A 16,546-nucleotide genomic window follows, 5' to 3' on the forward strand; every position below is an offset into this window, starting at 1 on the left:
GGCTGTGGCTAAGCTGCAGCATATTGTACTATGCGGGCCTCGTCTGGAAAGCTGCCCAAGATCAGCTTCCTGGTGGGGGACCTTGTGATGTGACCCAAGGACTGACTCTGGTACCAACAACACTGGGGAGGCCAGATATGCAAGCCAGACAGATCCAAGGGATCAGAAGCCCTCTGGTTTGAGGCCTTTCTCTGATAGACCGGAAACCAGGAGCATCTGACTTGTCAGCAGCAGGCTTTCTAGTCTCCAGGCTCCCAAGTTCTTGCCAGAATACAAAAATTTAGCTTGTGCATTATTTTAACTTAGAAAAGAACAAACAAGTTAGTCAGATATGCCATCTTCCCTCTGCTTTCCAACTGCCTGGATCTGAAATGTGCTCATGATAACGTGTTTTAACTTGTTCACATGTTCACAGTTGGGTGGGTTTTTTTTTTTTTCCTTTTTTCTTTTTTTTTTTTTTTTTAAATAGGCTCCCAGTGACAGCCTTGCAGGAGAACTTTCCTTCATTGTTGGGCGTGTTAAAGGAATCTGTACAGTTGAATCTCGCTCCCCCCGGATACTTTCTACTTCTCAGGTATTGTGGCCCACCAGTCCGGTCACCGTGTTATTCTGCCCCAAGGTACCTTGTTTCTGCAGCGCTCCTAGTCTGACGCTGATTGTCTCCCAACAGCATGCTCAATGACTTCGTGACGAGAACTCCCAACGTGGAAAGCAAGAAGGACCAAAAAGACCTGCAGGTCTGTGTATAGAGTCTAGCAGATGCAACTGTTCCAGGAATAGTGCCCGCCTTTAGAGGAGGTGCTGGGGGAATGTCAGCACTGTGCAGGATCATTCCTTAGATTTGCAATTGTTCTCGCATCTGGCTTCCTCTGTTGCTGTCTGGGGAGGGCTTGATAGACCTGGGCCACAGGCTCCTGCCAAAGCTCTTGCATCACACTTGAGCGAGCCCTCGTGGGTTGACAGGATGCCCCCATCATCACCCTACGCAGACGTGGGTGCCGTCACCACCTTAGCAACGTTAGGATAGAAACTCCGTAGACATGGATTTCTTTCCTGAGAGCCTTTCTTTCCCTGCCCCCCTTAGTAAAGCAACGTATAACTCAAAGGAAATTTGAAAAATCCTGCAAAGTAAAAGTGAAACTCACCCCAGGAGAAGGGAGATCTTCAAGTAGATAGCCACCTAATAAATAGAATGATAAAGTTAGGAAGTCACTATTTTGCAACAGTGAGAATCATTGATGCAGGGGCTGTTGGAGCCAAGACTTCCATCGAAACCGGGATGTGTTATCAGTCCTATGACTCTGGTGACATGTCTGCTAATTGTTATGATCTGTGGCATTTGTGAAGGGTCTCTGGTTTGTACTGCTGAAGTGCTGGAGCACTGTATAAAACACAGTCAAGCATAATCAGGAAATTTGGGGGGCTCCTCCGGCCTTCACTTGTAGAGAAGGAAACATCATTAAAGCACACACGCTGCGTGACCAGCACTTGGACAGCACTTCCCAAACTCAGCTCTCAAGGCCCCTGTTTTGTGGCCTGTTACCTATAGCACATCCCTCGCTTCGGTCCATTCTGGGGGTAGCATTGGCCACGAGTGTTATCACAACCAGTACAAGTGGTCCACCTCGCCCCTGCTCCTTGTGGTTGCCTCTACCCCATAATGCCCAGCCTCCTGATGCCAACCCCTTACTCCTGCTCCGAGGCAGGACCTGCACTTCTTCCCTGTGTGCTCACCTCCTCTGAGCCCTCGGTCCCTTTTCCTGCTCACTCTTGCCACTGCCAGCCACACCACACCACACCTCTGCCCAGGCTCACCGCAGGCAGGCAGACGTGCCCTCGCTTCATGCCTAAGCATAGCTTACAGTGGAAGCTAGGATTGTTTGATTCTCAGATGTCAAGGATGTACCGCCAGCCTCTGCTGGTGAGACTTGACGATGCTGGCTTGCGAAAGTGGCTCAGCATTTCTCTCCTTATCACAGCTCCTCGGCCAGATTCTTTCACTGGTTATACTCCTGATACAGATCACTCCTCACTTCACCCTCATTGAGTCAGTTTAGTTTATTTGTGTTTCTTGTTATGCTATTGGAAGATGCAATCCCAGCAAGAACCCATGGTGCTGAAGAACCCTGAAAACGAATCTGCTAGATGCAGTGTGCAGCTGTGACTTCCTGTCTCTCTGTGGTGTGCCTGCGGGGGCCAGTGTGGAAGCCATTAGTCACGTGTGGCTGCTGAGCCCTTGGAATGTGGCCTGTCCAAGTTGAATGTGCTTGAGTATAATATACACATCAGATCTCAAAGGCCTAGTGCAAAAAAAGAATGTGAAATCTCATTAACAGTTTTTATGTCGATTACATGTTAATCATATTTTGGGTATATGAGGTTAAACGTTATGAGCTTTTTCCTTCTGACCCTTTAGTGTGGTTTCTATAAAACATCATATTACCTGTGTGGTTCTGGTTGTGGCCTATATTGTGTTTCTGCTGGATGGTTGCTGTTTTAGGCATTTTGGATGCTTCTCCTGAGCTAACTTTCTTCTTTCTCCCCACTACTCTTAGGAAGTCACTCAAAAAGTCCTAGAAGCTGTAGGGAACATTGCTGGCTCTTCCTTGGAACAAACCAGCTGGCTCAGCAGAAACCTAGAAGTGAAGGCCCAGCCTCAGATCTCTCTAGAAGAATCTGATGTTGAAGAAGATTTGTGCGGTAGGTACAGGGGGCCAGATATGCCTGCTGCCAGCTAGTGTGAGAGGGTCTGGATTTCCCTTAAAAGTAAACGGTCTGGGAGTTCCTGGAGGGCTCGGCCCGGTAAGGTTTTTGACTCTTGATCTCAGGGTCATGAGTTCAAGCCCCGAGGTGGGTTCCATTCTGGGTGTGGAGCCTGCTTTAAAAAAAAAAAAAGTTAAGAAAAGCAGTCATTCTTGTTTTACTGTTTACAACATAATTTATGTGTAATAAACAATAGGATTCCACTGATAGTGTCCAAGTGACATATGCTACCATGGAAGCCCTCACTGAGCCTAGATCAGGATCCAAGAAGGTAGCTTCGTAAGATAATTTGCAAGGATTAGGTGAAAAGAAATCCATGTGGTATAAAGAATATGGAAATGTAGGTTTTTCTTTCTGTGGAACTATGGTAAGAAAATGTAGTAAACCGACGAACTGTTGTCAGGCAGTCAGATTGTATATTTTATTTATGACTCACACACCCTTGCCTCTCAGTGATCCTTGTGTCTCATCACTGCCTGGGAAGTGAAAATTTTCTAGTAGAAGTCACATGGGCTAGGCATACCGCAGCCGTATTATTAGTTATAGCTCCTAGGAAAGCAGTCGGGAGACTCATCTGTTCACTCAGACCATCGATCCACCAGGTACTCTGGAGGAGTCTGCATCAAGTGCAGCTGTGTAGATGGTTAATCAACGGCGCCCCGAAGACCACCGGACACAGCTGTCGATGTAGCAGATCGTAGATTATTAGACCTACTGTAGGGAGAGACAGACTTGCAGAGTCATAGGAATGTCTCATCAGGGAAGTTCAAGGAGGACATTTGTAGGGTTGCAGGATCTTGGCTGAGTCATTTGTGGCAGATCTTTTAGGGTGGAGAACTGGTAGTAGAAGGAGTTTTGGATTGGTGGGCACAGCACAAGGTGAGAGCCCCGATGTAAATCTTGATGTGCGTGCTATTTTGATAAGGAAGCTGTTTTAGTTGGTGTTCAGTTTTTTTCAGGATTAAATGTATTTTGGAGAAAGTTACTGTTTTTACTAGTTCTCAGTATAATTTAACAGGGACAGGAACATATGCCCAGTCCCAGTATTGGCTACACCAGATGAGTGAACCAGTTTGCTCTTGGTTTTGTTAACACAAGGGCAAAAAAAAAATTATATTTAAGTTCTTAATATGAACTATATAGTACAGTACCCACCACAAAGTAAACGTTCAAAAACTGTTCTGTGATATTTTATTATCTCTTTCATTGTCATGAGCAATAGTTACAGCAGCAGCTCAGAGCTAAGTTTGTGATCTTTAACATACCATAGAAAAAGTGGGGAGAAAATCAGGGTTCTTTTCTCTCACCAGTAACAGAAATAATAGAAACAACAGAACAAGACACTTTGGCTCATGTAAGTGAAAAGCCCTAGCATCAGCATCTGGTTCTAGGCATAGCAGGAATCAGGTGCTCAGAGGAGGTTAACCAAGTCTTGTGCAGAGATTCTGGTTCACCTTTGGCCACACGGCTGACCCGGAGAGGAGGGAAGGGCTGGGACACTGGAGCTGCAAGAAATGGGTGCCCACTGAAAGGAGGCTTCTGTTCCCTAGAGGAGGAAGGATGGCCTGCTGGACAAACTGCGGGACCACTGGCCGCTACTTTTGCCGTATTTGTCTGATAACTAGTTTTGCGGTTTGCATAAGAAAAATAATATGCTGAGGCACCTGGGTCACTCAGTGATTGTGTGTCTTGGGCATGCGATTGTGATTGAGCTCACAAGCTCAGGGCTGGGTGTGGAGCCTACTTGATCCTGGGATCAAGTCCCACATCAGGAGCCTGTTTCTCCCTCTGCCTGTATCTCTCATGAATAAATAAATAAAATCTTTTTAAAAAAAGAAAAATAGGGATCTCTGGGTGGCGCAGCGGTTTGGCGCCTGCCTTTGGCCCAGGGCGCGATCCTGGAGACCCGGGATCGAGTCCCACATCGGGCTCCCAGTGCATGGAGCCTGTTTCTCCCTCTGCCTGTTTCTCTGCCTCTCTCTCTCTCTCTGTGACTATCATAAATAAATAAAAATTTAAAATAAATAAATAAATAAATAAATAAATAAATAAATAAATAAATAAAGTAAAATAATATACTTCACTCTGTAATGAAGATCCTATAACTAGTGTACTATCATTTGCTAATATAAAGCAACAACAAGGTGCTCTAAGGCTGCGGGGATGGTAACAGTTGTGGTTTTAGGGAGGAAGAGCTTGCCTTTCCTGGGCTAATTTGCTCCCAGTCATCTCTGTCCTATGTACTAATGTACAGATTGAACTGCTTCACCACCACCAGAATAGCTGTGCCAACCATGTTCGGTCCACTGTTACTGGGCCTGACTTCGGTGCTGTGATTAAATTTAACCTCAAAATAATATTATAGTAAAATTACCTGATTTTTGTTTAAAGAAATCATAGAATTCCAAAGCTGGAGGTGAGTTTTGAGCTTCTGTATAAAACTTAACTAGCTAATTATATAGTACCAAAATCCTGAGTGTTTAGATCATGACTGTATTTTACTTGACTTGAAGAAATTATGTATACGTATCACCCACATAAAGCATGAAACAGAGTGAGGCTTCAAATAATACATTTGTCTCCATTTAAAATTTTTACGCATGCCCCAGACACACGGGTCCTTACACTGAACTCACGTGTGGTGTGTGCCACATGCCGTATCCCGCAGGCGGGCCCAACAACAGCAGACATGGGGGCAGCATGGAAGATGATAAGCAAAAAAGCACACTAATAAAGGGATCTTTCAACTCTTTTGAAAATCTGAAGTTATTTCAAAATGGAAGTTTTTTTAAAGATTGAAAAAAAGAAGTAAGTTACCCTGAGAATTTCAGGTGGTTCTTAGCGGTGCAGGGACAATAAGAATCCTATTACAGGGAGCAGCTGGGAGTGGGGAGATGTTACAAAGCGTGTCCCCAGGGAGGTGACAGTTGTGCTGAGAAGTGAGCAGTGTGGGGGCAGCTGTGCCAAGACCTGGGAGACGCTGCTCAGAGGGGTGGCAAGTCTTCGAGGCGGGTGAGGCCAGCCTGGCTGGAGCTTAGCAAGTGGTGGGCAGGGGGCAGGGAGCCGAGTGGGAGCTGAGGATCGCTGGGCTTGGTAGAGAGCCGGATCGGGAGCTTGGATTTCATCCCACCCACTGTGGAAGCCATTAAAATGTTTAGAGAAGTGACAGGCTCTCATGCGGTCTTCAGAAAACATCAGTTTGGCTGCTGTGAGCAACATGGGCTGTATCAAGTGAGAGCAGAAAAAGGAAGTCCTGTTAGCAGAATTTCACAGTGGTGTGGGCAAGAGACAGTGTCGGCTTGGAGGCAGGGGCGATGGAAAGGTGGACTGATGTAGATGGAGAGTCAGCAGAATTTGCTGATGGGCTGGATGCGGTGGCAAACAAAAAAAGGCAGTCGAGGATGACTTTGGTTTTGGCTTATGTAACTTACTGAGGTGGAGAAAACCAAAATAAGAACATTCTGGAACAGGAAATTGAGCTTGGTTTTGCAAGTATTAAATTTGAGATGTCAGAAGAAAAGAGAAAGAGCCAGAAAAGACACTTAAGTGGTCACTGGGGTCGGAGAAAAACCAAGAGAGAAGAGAGTCATGAAACACGAGAAAGAGGGTGCTTCCAGAAGGAGGGAGGAATAACACAGTGGAAGGCTGCAGAGAAACAGAGGCAGGTCGGACAGAGACCCACGGGGCTTGACAATGTGGAAGCCGCAGGGGGAACATACTGGAGCAGGTAGGGAGGAGGCCGGGAGAGGAAGAGGAGGCTGGGAACGCACAACTCCTGGAAGCTCGCTTGTCAAGAGGACAGTGACCAAGTCGAACTAAAGACCAAAGAAGAGGGCAGCCCTGGTGGCTCAGCGGTTTGGTGCCGCCTTCGGCTCAGGGTGTGATCCTGGAGACCCAGGATCGAGTCCCATGTCCGGCTCCTTGCGCAGAGTCTGCTTCTCCCTCTGCCTGTGTCTCTGCCTCTCTCTCTCTCTCTGTCTCTCTCTCTGTCATGAATAAATAGATAATTTTTAAAAATAAATAAATAAAGACCAAAGAAGAATACCCTTTATCTGATTTGTTTTTAAATTGGAGTATACTAGTATGATGACGGATCTGTGCAGCAGAGAGGAAGAAATCGATGCCAAAGAGAGAAAGGATAGTTAGAAAGCGAAGCACTTGATGGCCTTGGGGCCGGGGTTGATGTCATACATGGAATTACCGTTCGTCCAGAGGAGCCAGGGACATGTTTATCAAAACAGGAGAGAAGGCAACGATACGTATGTTCTAGATTAATAGCTCATAGTGCCCCAACTGAGGGAGTTCCTGTTTGTTTCTCTTACATTTCTCTGTGGAATCGGAGGGGAGGTGATGAGGTGAGAAGGGAAGGGTGTCGGTGGTTACCGAGGGCAGGTCCGAGAGCATTACGCAGCAGAGCAGGAGAGCCAGCGTGCCGCCGGCGTCCGTGCCCTGGGTCTATCCGGTAACATCAGGGCCTGTTTGAGCTCACGGTCATGAAGGAAAGTGAGATCTATTTCATCGTTGTCTGGTTTTCCCCAGAACATTTAGCTACCCAGAACCGCACGGGCTGATCTGTGGGTTTAGCCTGCTTTGCGTTTTTCCACGCGAGTGCGTCAGAGGGAGGGAGCAGCAAGAGAGTCCAGGACGCTGGCCAGGAGCTGGGAGACCATGGGTGTCGGGGGGGAGACGAGCGGGCAGACCTGGAGGAGCCGATGGTGGTCAGGACGGCAGGCTGGAGGCTTCGGGGGTCTGTGCCCGGGTCCAGGAAGGAGGAGGAGGAGGAGGCAAGGGTGTGACGGTGCCAGTGGGTGACTGAGCTGGCGCAGCGGAGTAGCAGACCGTTGGGGGAGAGAAGGCCAGGGGGGCAGAGGCCGAGGGGGTACGGTGGATCGTCCGAGGGGACACTGAAGTTCTGAGAACTATGCTGAGAAGACACGGGGGCGGAAGACACTGAGTCGGTGCTCATTTCCTTGATCACTGTGCCCAGATTCTTACTGAGGTTGAGCGTGTTAACAGGACCCCCTAACATATACTTACTTACGTACTCAGTGTGCAAGGATGGGGCTCATCACTCCCACCCGTGCAATGTTCCAGGGGCCTGAACCGTGGCCCCCCCGCCGTGACTAAAGCACAAATGTCTCTTTCTGTCAGCAGATGCCACCGCCGCTGCCTCGGCAATGGTGTCCGCGTCCGCCCCTTCGGTGTACAGCGTGCAGGCCCTGTCCCTCCTGGCAGAGGTCAGTGCACACCTGGCTTGCCCTCCCCTGATGGCACGATTGCCACCCCGAAGCATCGTGCTGGCACCCCGTTCTCAGGCCCCTCCCAGGTGACCTGGAGAGCCGCCCTTGGCCTCAGGCTGCCCCTGCCAGCTGTCTTGTTAGGTTAGGCGCCCCTCGAGGACTAATCCCTCCTGTCACCGGCTTCAGAAGCTTTCTGTCTTCTCGTGATCCCGCCCTGCTAGGTCCTGGCATCTCTCCTGGACATGGTGTATCGAAGTGACGAGAAGGAGAAGGCGGTGCCGTTGGTCTCCCGCTTGCTCTATTACGTGTTTCCTTACTTACGCAATCACAGGTAATGCTGTCTTCCCCGTGGTGTCCCCGTAGGTTGTGGGAAACGCATTAAGTGGCTTCTTCTGGGGGATCCCTGGGTGGCTCAGCCATTTAGCGCCTGCCTTCGGCCCAGGGCATGATCCTGGGGTCCTGAGATCGAGTCCCACATAGGGCTCCCTGCATGGAGCTGCTTCTCCCTCTGCCTGTGTCTCTCATAAGTAAATAATTTTTTTTTTTTTAAGTGGCTTCCTCTGCACTGTCTCTGACTTTGACCCTTTTTCCTCCCACCCCCGGTTCAGCGCCTACAACGCTCCCAGCTTCCGGGCCGGCGCTCAGCTGCTGAGCTCCCTGAGTGGCTACGCCTACACCAAGCGAGCCTGGAAGAAAGAAGTCCTCGAGTTGTTCCTGGACCCTGCCTTCTTTCAGATGGACACTTGCTGTGCACAGTAAGAGACGCCGTTCTGACAAAAGGGTGCTGCAAATCCTCAAGTGGGGAGAGTGGTTCGGGTTACTCGATCCTCATACTTGACGCAGGAGCGGTCAGCATCACCCCAGATCCCAGGACGTCACTGTCACAGGCTCGCATGTTCGTGGCAGAGGGATTAGGTGTTTTAAAGATACAGAGGTGCATTTATTAGCATTATCTGGGGCATATCATCCCCAGAGCGCACAATCCGGGGTTCCAGGGTCCCCTGGTCTAGTACTGCTGCATCTTGGAGTCGCAGAATATTCCAGCACTATACAATGACCGAGCCCGTGGTGACACCGTGGTGCCCTGATCCTGCGTCTCAGCTCACACCTCACAAGTTGTCCCTGAGCCCATGCAGCCTGCCAGGCACTGTGCTGGTGGCAGAGAGCCACTGAGCTGCAGAGTGCGGTGACCTCCCTGTGCCTTTTCTGGGGAGGTCAGCAGAGCCCCTAAATCGCCTCTCCCCCATCAGGCGTGATGTCTTAATTAATGGCAGGGATGGAGGGTGGAGACTGGTCCGCGTTTTGCAAAGCCCAAAAGTTGCCCCGCCGCCCCCGGAGCCCTGTGGCTTTCACCTTGAAGTCCCGTTGCTCTTCTGGGGAGCCCACTTGAAAACCAGCCACGTTGGGTGTCACCACCCCCGCTGCTTTCCATCAGCGCAAGCGAATGAACAATCCTCCTGGGTGAACCTAGGGCAACTCTTGAAACGACTGTTTTTCTTTACTGTGAGCTGGGAATTATTCTTTCTTACTATTCATCACCTGTATTGTTAAGTTTATGAATTGAAGAGCTTTTGCCCAACTTTCGCTTGTATGAAACCTATTCATTCCACTAACTCCTTTTCAGAAAACAGGTTTTAATAGATCTCAAAGGGGCGTGTTCTTTTCTCGACACCTCTCATCAGACTGTCATCCTTTACCGACTTAATTAATTTTGCTCTTTTTAATATCCAGTTGGAAGTCCATTATTGACCATCTTCTGACTCACGAGAAAACAATGTTTAAAGATTTAATGAGTAAGTTCTTTGTCACCTGCACTTAAATCGCACCTTTAAAGGCCCGACCCCATCACAATCCGTTTTGACCATGTATCTCAAGCTCCACTCGGATCTTTTAGGATGCTTTCTAAGCTGCAGACTGTAATGTAATGAGCAGAGTGTGTCAGGGCTCACGAATGAGCCTCCCGGCTCATCTACTGACCAGAATGCCCCGACAACCTCTCCTACAGCTTTACAGCGGAGGAATACTTTTGAAAGTAATGACAGGTTTACCCTGATTTATTCGGAGTGCTTGTCTGTCCCTCATATCCTCTTCTCATGCCCTATCATTACGTGTCATTAAAGAGGTATTTATGTTTACAAATAAATATGTGATTAATAACCACTAGATCATAATTACTTAGGATCATGATTTTTCACCAGGATGGATAGAAATTACACAATTATGAATGGATAGAAATTACACAATTGTGAATGTCCTATCACTTACCACCAATTGCAGTTTTCTCACTAAATGGAACTTATTGGCTGTGTTTATTCTAGACATGCAGAGCAGTTCTTTAAAACTGTTCTCAAGTTTTGAGCAGAAAGCCATGCTGCTAAAGCGCCAGGCTTTTGCTGTCTTCAGCGGGGAGCTTGATCAATACCACCTTTACCTTCCTCTGATACAAGGTAAGAAGGCCACCTCCCCCATCCCACCCCCCTCATGGATGGGCCCCCGGCTGGCTGAGACAGGCCGGCTACCAGCGTGGCCCACAGCTCGTCCTGGCAGGGTGGTGGAGTGTTCACAGGAGTATTCGGCAGGGGTTACCATAGAACAACTCCGGAAATTTATCAGTGAGTCTGAAACTTGGTTTTAAAAATTAATGATTAGAATGCTATTAGTTTTTAATAGGTTGTTACTAAAAGTCTGACAGTACTTTCTAAGCACTGTCTCCTGCTAGATCCCTCCCAGAGTCAAGATACTTTGAGGTTACAACGTCGACCGAGGCTAGCAAAGTATCTAACCTTTCCTTAATGGTTTTTCTCTTTTTTGTACTCAATATATTCTTTGCTTCAAAAATGATTTATTGCAGCAATTCATGATTTTAAAGGTTTTTTTTTTCCCCTCATAAAAATGTGGAGGTGGTGAAGTGGGCATTCTGTCCAAATTCACCCTTCTCCAAGATATAAAAGAATTCTCAAATAGGTGTTATCCTTAAAATTCATAGCCTGGTGGATCCCTGGGTGGCTCAGCAGTTTGGCACCTGCCTTTGGCCCAGGGCGGGATCCTGGAGACCCGGGATCAAGTCCCAGGTCGGGCTCCCTGCATGGAGCCTGCTTCTCCCTCTGCCTGTGTCTCTGCCTCTCTCTCTCTCTATGTCTATCATGAATAAATAAATAATCTTAAAAAAAAAAAGATTCATAGCCTGGATGGAATTAAAATTAATACAATTCTTGAAGGATTTATTTGTTTAATATATGAAGATCAGTGTAACAATTTTACAAATACTAGAATTATGGTGTAAATTCTTTTTTGAGGGTCAAGTTTACTAAGGTGTAATTTATATACAATAAAAGTCACCCTTTTGGGTATACAGTTCTTTGGATTTTGATAAGCGCATATAGTCATGGAACCATCACCATAGTCAACATGCAGAACATTTCCATCACCCCAGAAGGTTCCCCTGTGACCCTTAGAAGTCATCCCCTCCCCTCCACCTGCCAAGTGCTAATTTGCCTTCTGCTCATGCAGTTTCGTCTTTTCCAGAATGCCCTAAATGTAATTAGATGGGGTGCAGCCTTTGAGTCTGGCTTCTTTGACTTACGTAATGTGTTTGACAGTCATCGGTTCCATCGTATTTATCAACAGTATACTCCTTTTAATTGCTGAACAGTATTCCATTCTGTGACTTGCTCACTAGTTTGGCAATGGTAGGGCACTTGGGTTGTTTCCAAGTAGAATTATGGCACAAATGTCTTGCTCTGCCCTTTAAAAAACAAACAAAACACGTTCATAAACATCTGTCAGCTGAGGCGCCTGAGTGGCTCAGTCTGTTAAGTACCTGACCGTGGATCTCAGGGTTGGGAGTTCAAGCCTGGCACTGGGATCCACACTGGGCATGGAGCCTACCATCAATCAATATATAAATATATAAATGTATCTCTCAGCACACAAAGCATGTTCTCTTTCCCAAGTCATCCTAATGACTTTTAAAGATTTTATTTATTTATGTGTGAGAGAGAGCACAGGCAGGAGGAGAGAGAGAAGCAGGCTCCCCACTGAGCGGGAGCCCAATGCAGGGCTTGATCCCAAGACCCTAGGATCATGACCTGAGTTGAAGGCAGACGCTTAATCGACTGAGCCACCCAGGCGCCCCCATCCTGATGATTCTTAATATTAGTAGTAATTGTCAGCCCATGTGCCTACTTGATGAACTATTCGAAAGGTCTTAACTGTTGTAGTTTAGAATGTTAACAGCCATCGCAATTATTAATTATGACTGTATTTTATGTTTGCAATAATATCTTTATACTAAAACTGACATAATTTCAACCTGTGAAACCTATAAGGAGATTGTCCCATCCTAACGTCCTGAGTACTTGAAATAAATGAAAGCGAATGTTCAAATATTGACATATCCTTTCTCGAATTGCTGATTCGGTCAGATGGTGGCCAGGAATGCCAGTACGGATGAGGTAGCCCTCCAGAGACTTTGGCTGAATGCAGAGTCCCATAAGAGGCTCTTAACTGAGGAAACAAAGTGAGGGTGGCAGGAGGGTGGAGGGATGGGGTAATTGGGTGATGTGCATTCAGGAGGGCACGTGATGTGATGAGTACTGGGTGTTATATGCAACTGGCAAATTATTAAATTCTACCCCTGAAACTAACAATATGTTAACTATGTTAACTAAATTAAATTTAATTTAAATTTAATTTAATTTTAAATTTAAATTTAAAAAAAATTAAAATTTAAATTTAAATTTAAAAAAAAAAAGAAAAAAAGATAGCGAATGCAGAGTCAAAGCTGAACTTTGTTGCATCCCTACGAAACGTGGAGGGGAGAAGGAGCACTAGGAATCTTCTGTCCCCTGGTGCCCGCGTAGGGTTCATGGTGGTGCTGTACACACCCAGCCATGCCACAGTGTCTGAAAGTCCGCTTTTGGTGAAGGCAGGAGGAGGAAACCAGAAAGGAGAACATATTGGCCAGTGCCCCAGCTGGTCCTTTGGGGGCCTTGCCGCCCTGAGAGCAAACATCCATTCGTTCTCTGCCCTGTCTCCCATCACACACACCTTTAAAATGTGGAGTGAGGCCCAGAGAGGTAAAGGGACAGTATTGGGTGTGTAGAACAGGAAAGGAACAGACGACACCCTTCTCAAACAGTGGAGTGGTTTCACCATGGCAGGATCTGGGCATCCAACAGTTCTAAGAAATCATGCCTCTGAGAGGGAGGACAGGTAGGGGCAATATAATACTATATATATTCCATAAAAGTGTGTGTGCATGTGCCGACTTCATTAAGAGATGGTTTGGGGGCTCTTGGGGAATGAGGTATTTCTCCTCTACTTTGCATAGCTCAAGTGCTGTATTTCTAAGAATGCTCCATGTTTTAAGAACCAACATTTTTGCCCCCTTTCATTTTTTTGTTACCTGACACTTGACAAAGCACTTCCCTCTCTATTGTCATCCCCAAAACTGTTGAAAGGCCAGCCTCCTTGAGGTCCTCAAGTGATGGAATTCAGAGCATTCTCTCATAGTCTTGGGACACTGGACTGGCCCCTGTGGAGCAATAATGCCCAAGTTGAAGGAGTAGATACATCTAGAAGCTTCTAAGTTTCGGCCTCATCTCAAACCCAGGAATAGGGAATTTGTAACATTTATTCTCTGGGGTATACCCGGAAGTCCCTTTCCCTGGGTGGTGGCACCATCCAGTAGCCCTGAAGGAGGTTGGTGTGCACAGGGTGTAGAGCAGCTCCATGCATCTTGGTTCAGAGTCACATAAATTTTACATTGATCATAGAAGAGCCTGTAGATAAGCCCAAAGCAAGGATTTTTTTTTTTTAAAGCAAAATGCTGTTTGTCTAAGATGAGAGGAAGATGGACATCACTCCCAATATAGGCCCTGATTAGGGGCATCAGAAAGATCTAGCAGCAACGCTCTGTACCCTTTAAGCTGGGTGACTTTGGCCTGTCCCAGGTCCATTGGAGTCCTTCCCATCTTTGAAGTCTTCCTCATCATCCTGTACCTAATAGCTCAATTTTTACATCAAGATACTGATGCTCAGAGGTGTATTGCCATCAACTGGCAAAACCTGGCCTGAAATCTGAGCCCTTTGGCTCCCAATGGTAGGCAATAGCCTTTAGCAGGTGCCCCTTGAGGTGAGTGGAGTAGGGAAACCAGACTAGGGTTCACAGATGGGAGACTGTGCAGCACAATTAAGCCAGCCTGAACAAGGTCCCAGGACCTGGAATGGTGGTGGAGGGAAGCTGGCTCAGGGCTTTCTCCCACTCACTGCTCAAAAAACAACAACAACAACAACAACAACAAAAAAAAAAAAAAGAAAAAACTCCTTAGGTTGATAAGATTCATCACTCAGCTAGGGAAGGAATGTTAGAGATTAAAGAACATTAGTGATTCAAAAACAGCATCTTAGCTAAAGAATAATCTCATGAACTTAGCTTTTATTTGGAGCACCAGTATGAAATTTCCAGCACCAAATGTACCTATGTGTACAAACCACTTTTTCCCCTAATACCTCCTATGTTGAAACGGATTAAGATTTCCCAAGGAGTTGCAGAGGCAGCACTGAGCGTCCCTGTGTCCTGTGTGTCCAGCCTTCCCTGTGAGAACAGCTCACAGAGCATGATCCTTCAGAAAACCACATCGACTGGCCAACCTAGTTTAAAAAGACAGGGAATGCCGTCTTTACTCACGGATTGACCCTTTCAATTGCTCTTTTGTCTTAATGTTCCATGTTTCCCACTGTTACCATTTCTGATTCATCTGAAGAGCATCTTCTGGACATTCTGAGTCCACATCTCCTGGCCACAAGTTTTCTCTGTTTCCCTTCATGGAGACTCTTTATCTCACCTTCCTCCTTTCTGGTCTGGGTGACCAAACACCCAGAAGGAAGGATATTTTCACTGGAAATGCAATTCTGGGGGAAGATCTTGTCTTTCAGCACTTGCAAAGTGTGCCACTTCTTTCTGACTGCAGTGTCTGAGGGAAATCTGCTCTCACTCAAATCATTGTTTCCTTTTAGGTACAGTAGCCCCCCTTTCTCACAGGGGCTACATCTCAAGACCCCTAGTGGCTGCCTGAAACCATGGACAATACCAATACTACACACACTGTGTTTTTTGCTGTACACACATGCCTATGATGATATTTAATTCATAAATTAGGCAGAGTAGGAGATTAGCAACAACAATAATCAGGGACACCTGGGTGACTCAGTGGTTGAGCATCTGCCTTTGGCTTAGGGCATGATCCTGGAGTCCTGGGATCGAATCCCACATCGGGCTCTCCGCAGGGAGTCTTCTTCTCCCTCTGCCTATATCTCTGCCTCCCTCTCTCTCGTTCTCACAACAATAATCAAATGCAACAATTATAACAATATACTGGAGTAAAAGTTGCATGAATGTCTTCTCTCTCTCTCTCTCAAAATACCTTGTCACACTGTCCTCACCCTTCTTGTGACCGATGAGAGATGATAAAATGCCCACGTGATGAGAGGAAGAGAGGTGAGTGACATCGGTATGTGACTGAGCATCAGGCTACCACTGACCCTCTGATGGTACGTCAGGAGGAGGACATCGGCTTCTGGACCGCAGTTGACCTCAGTTGACCATGGCCCAGTGCAACCTCAGAAAGTAGACCATGGCTGAGACAGGGGGACCACTGGAGCATATCATTTCCCTCTAACCACTATCAAGATTTTTATCTTTATCTTTACTTTTTCAGAAGTTTCCTTATGTAGCAGAGCTGGATGTCTTTGGTTTTATTCTTCTTAGAGTTCACTCAGCTTCTTGAATCTGTGGATGTGTGTCTTTCACCAAATTTGGGAGGTTTTCAGTCATTATTTCTTCAAATATTTTCCCAATATGTACCCTTTGGCCTTTTTCCGGGACTCCAGTGACTGAAATGTTAGATCTGTCATCTTTCCTCTGGTCCCTGAGCCACCTCTTTTTTCCTTCTTTTGTTCAGTTTCAGTAATTTGCACAGATTCCATCTTCTACTTCCCTCTTCCCCTCTCACCGCCATTCCACTGTCACGCCCATCAGTGAGCTCTTCTATTTCAGCAATTTTACTTTTTAGTCCTAAAATTTCCACCTGACTCTTTGCTGACATTTTTTTATATCTCCCATCTCTTTGCTGACATTTTCTTTTTTTTTTTTTATTTGTTCCAAATGTCTGTAACTGATTATTGGAATGTTTTTAGACCACATCTTTAAGCTCCTCTCCCAATAACCCTAACCTCAGTGGCATCTCTGCACTGGTGTGTTTTGTTACCTTTTCTCGTTCTGGTTGCCACTTTGGCATTCCAGCTTACCCTCTCCTTGGGTGCCCAGGCCAGGATAAAATTAAAAACCCTAGGGAACTCACCTTCAGGTCATTGCTTAAGTCCCAAGGATTCTAGCCTGTCCTGTCACCTTTCCTTCACTTTTCAGTTTTCTGATGCACTTTATATATTTCTGTTCAAGGTTATTATTTTTTTAATTGCAGTTAGAGAAATGGGATGTAATCTATTTACTCCATCTCATCCAGAACCAGAAACGCAAAGCA

General features: G+C 46.4%; 1 protein-coding gene across 5 annotated transcripts in view; it reads left to right on the forward strand.

Annotated features, from left to right (window-relative positions):
- DOP1B (DOP1 leucine zipper like protein B) overlaps positions 1-16,546 on the forward strand; it is a 105,231-nt gene that overhangs the window by 82,066 nt on the left and 6,619 nt on the right. For all 5 annotated transcript variants that reach the window (XR_012021389.1, XM_072806904.1, XM_072806902.1 and 2 more), the window contains 8 exons: positions 470-574; positions 671-737; positions 2,556-2,700; positions 7,918-8,000; positions 8,225-8,334; positions 8,612-8,758; positions 9,735-9,796; positions 10,322-10,450. Coding sequence is in view for 4 of the 5 variants with exons in the window: in XM_072806904.1 (XP_072663005.1) it covers positions 470-574; positions 671-737; positions 2,556-2,700; positions 7,918-8,000; positions 8,225-8,334; positions 8,612-8,758; positions 9,735-9,796; positions 10,322-10,450 (848 nt within the window). In the remaining variant the exon portion in view is untranslated. The remainder of the gene's footprint in view (positions 1-469; positions 575-670; positions 738-2,555; positions 2,701-7,917; positions 8,001-8,224; positions 8,335-8,611; positions 8,759-9,734; positions 9,797-10,321; positions 10,451-16,546) is intronic.

The sequence above is a fragment of the Canis lupus genome, chromosome 30, assembly GCF_048164855.1.
Source record: "Canis lupus baileyi chromosome 30, mCanLup2.hap1, whole genome shotgun sequence".
Taxonomy (NCBI): Eukaryota; Metazoa; Chordata; class Mammalia; order Carnivora; family Canidae; genus Canis; species Canis lupus.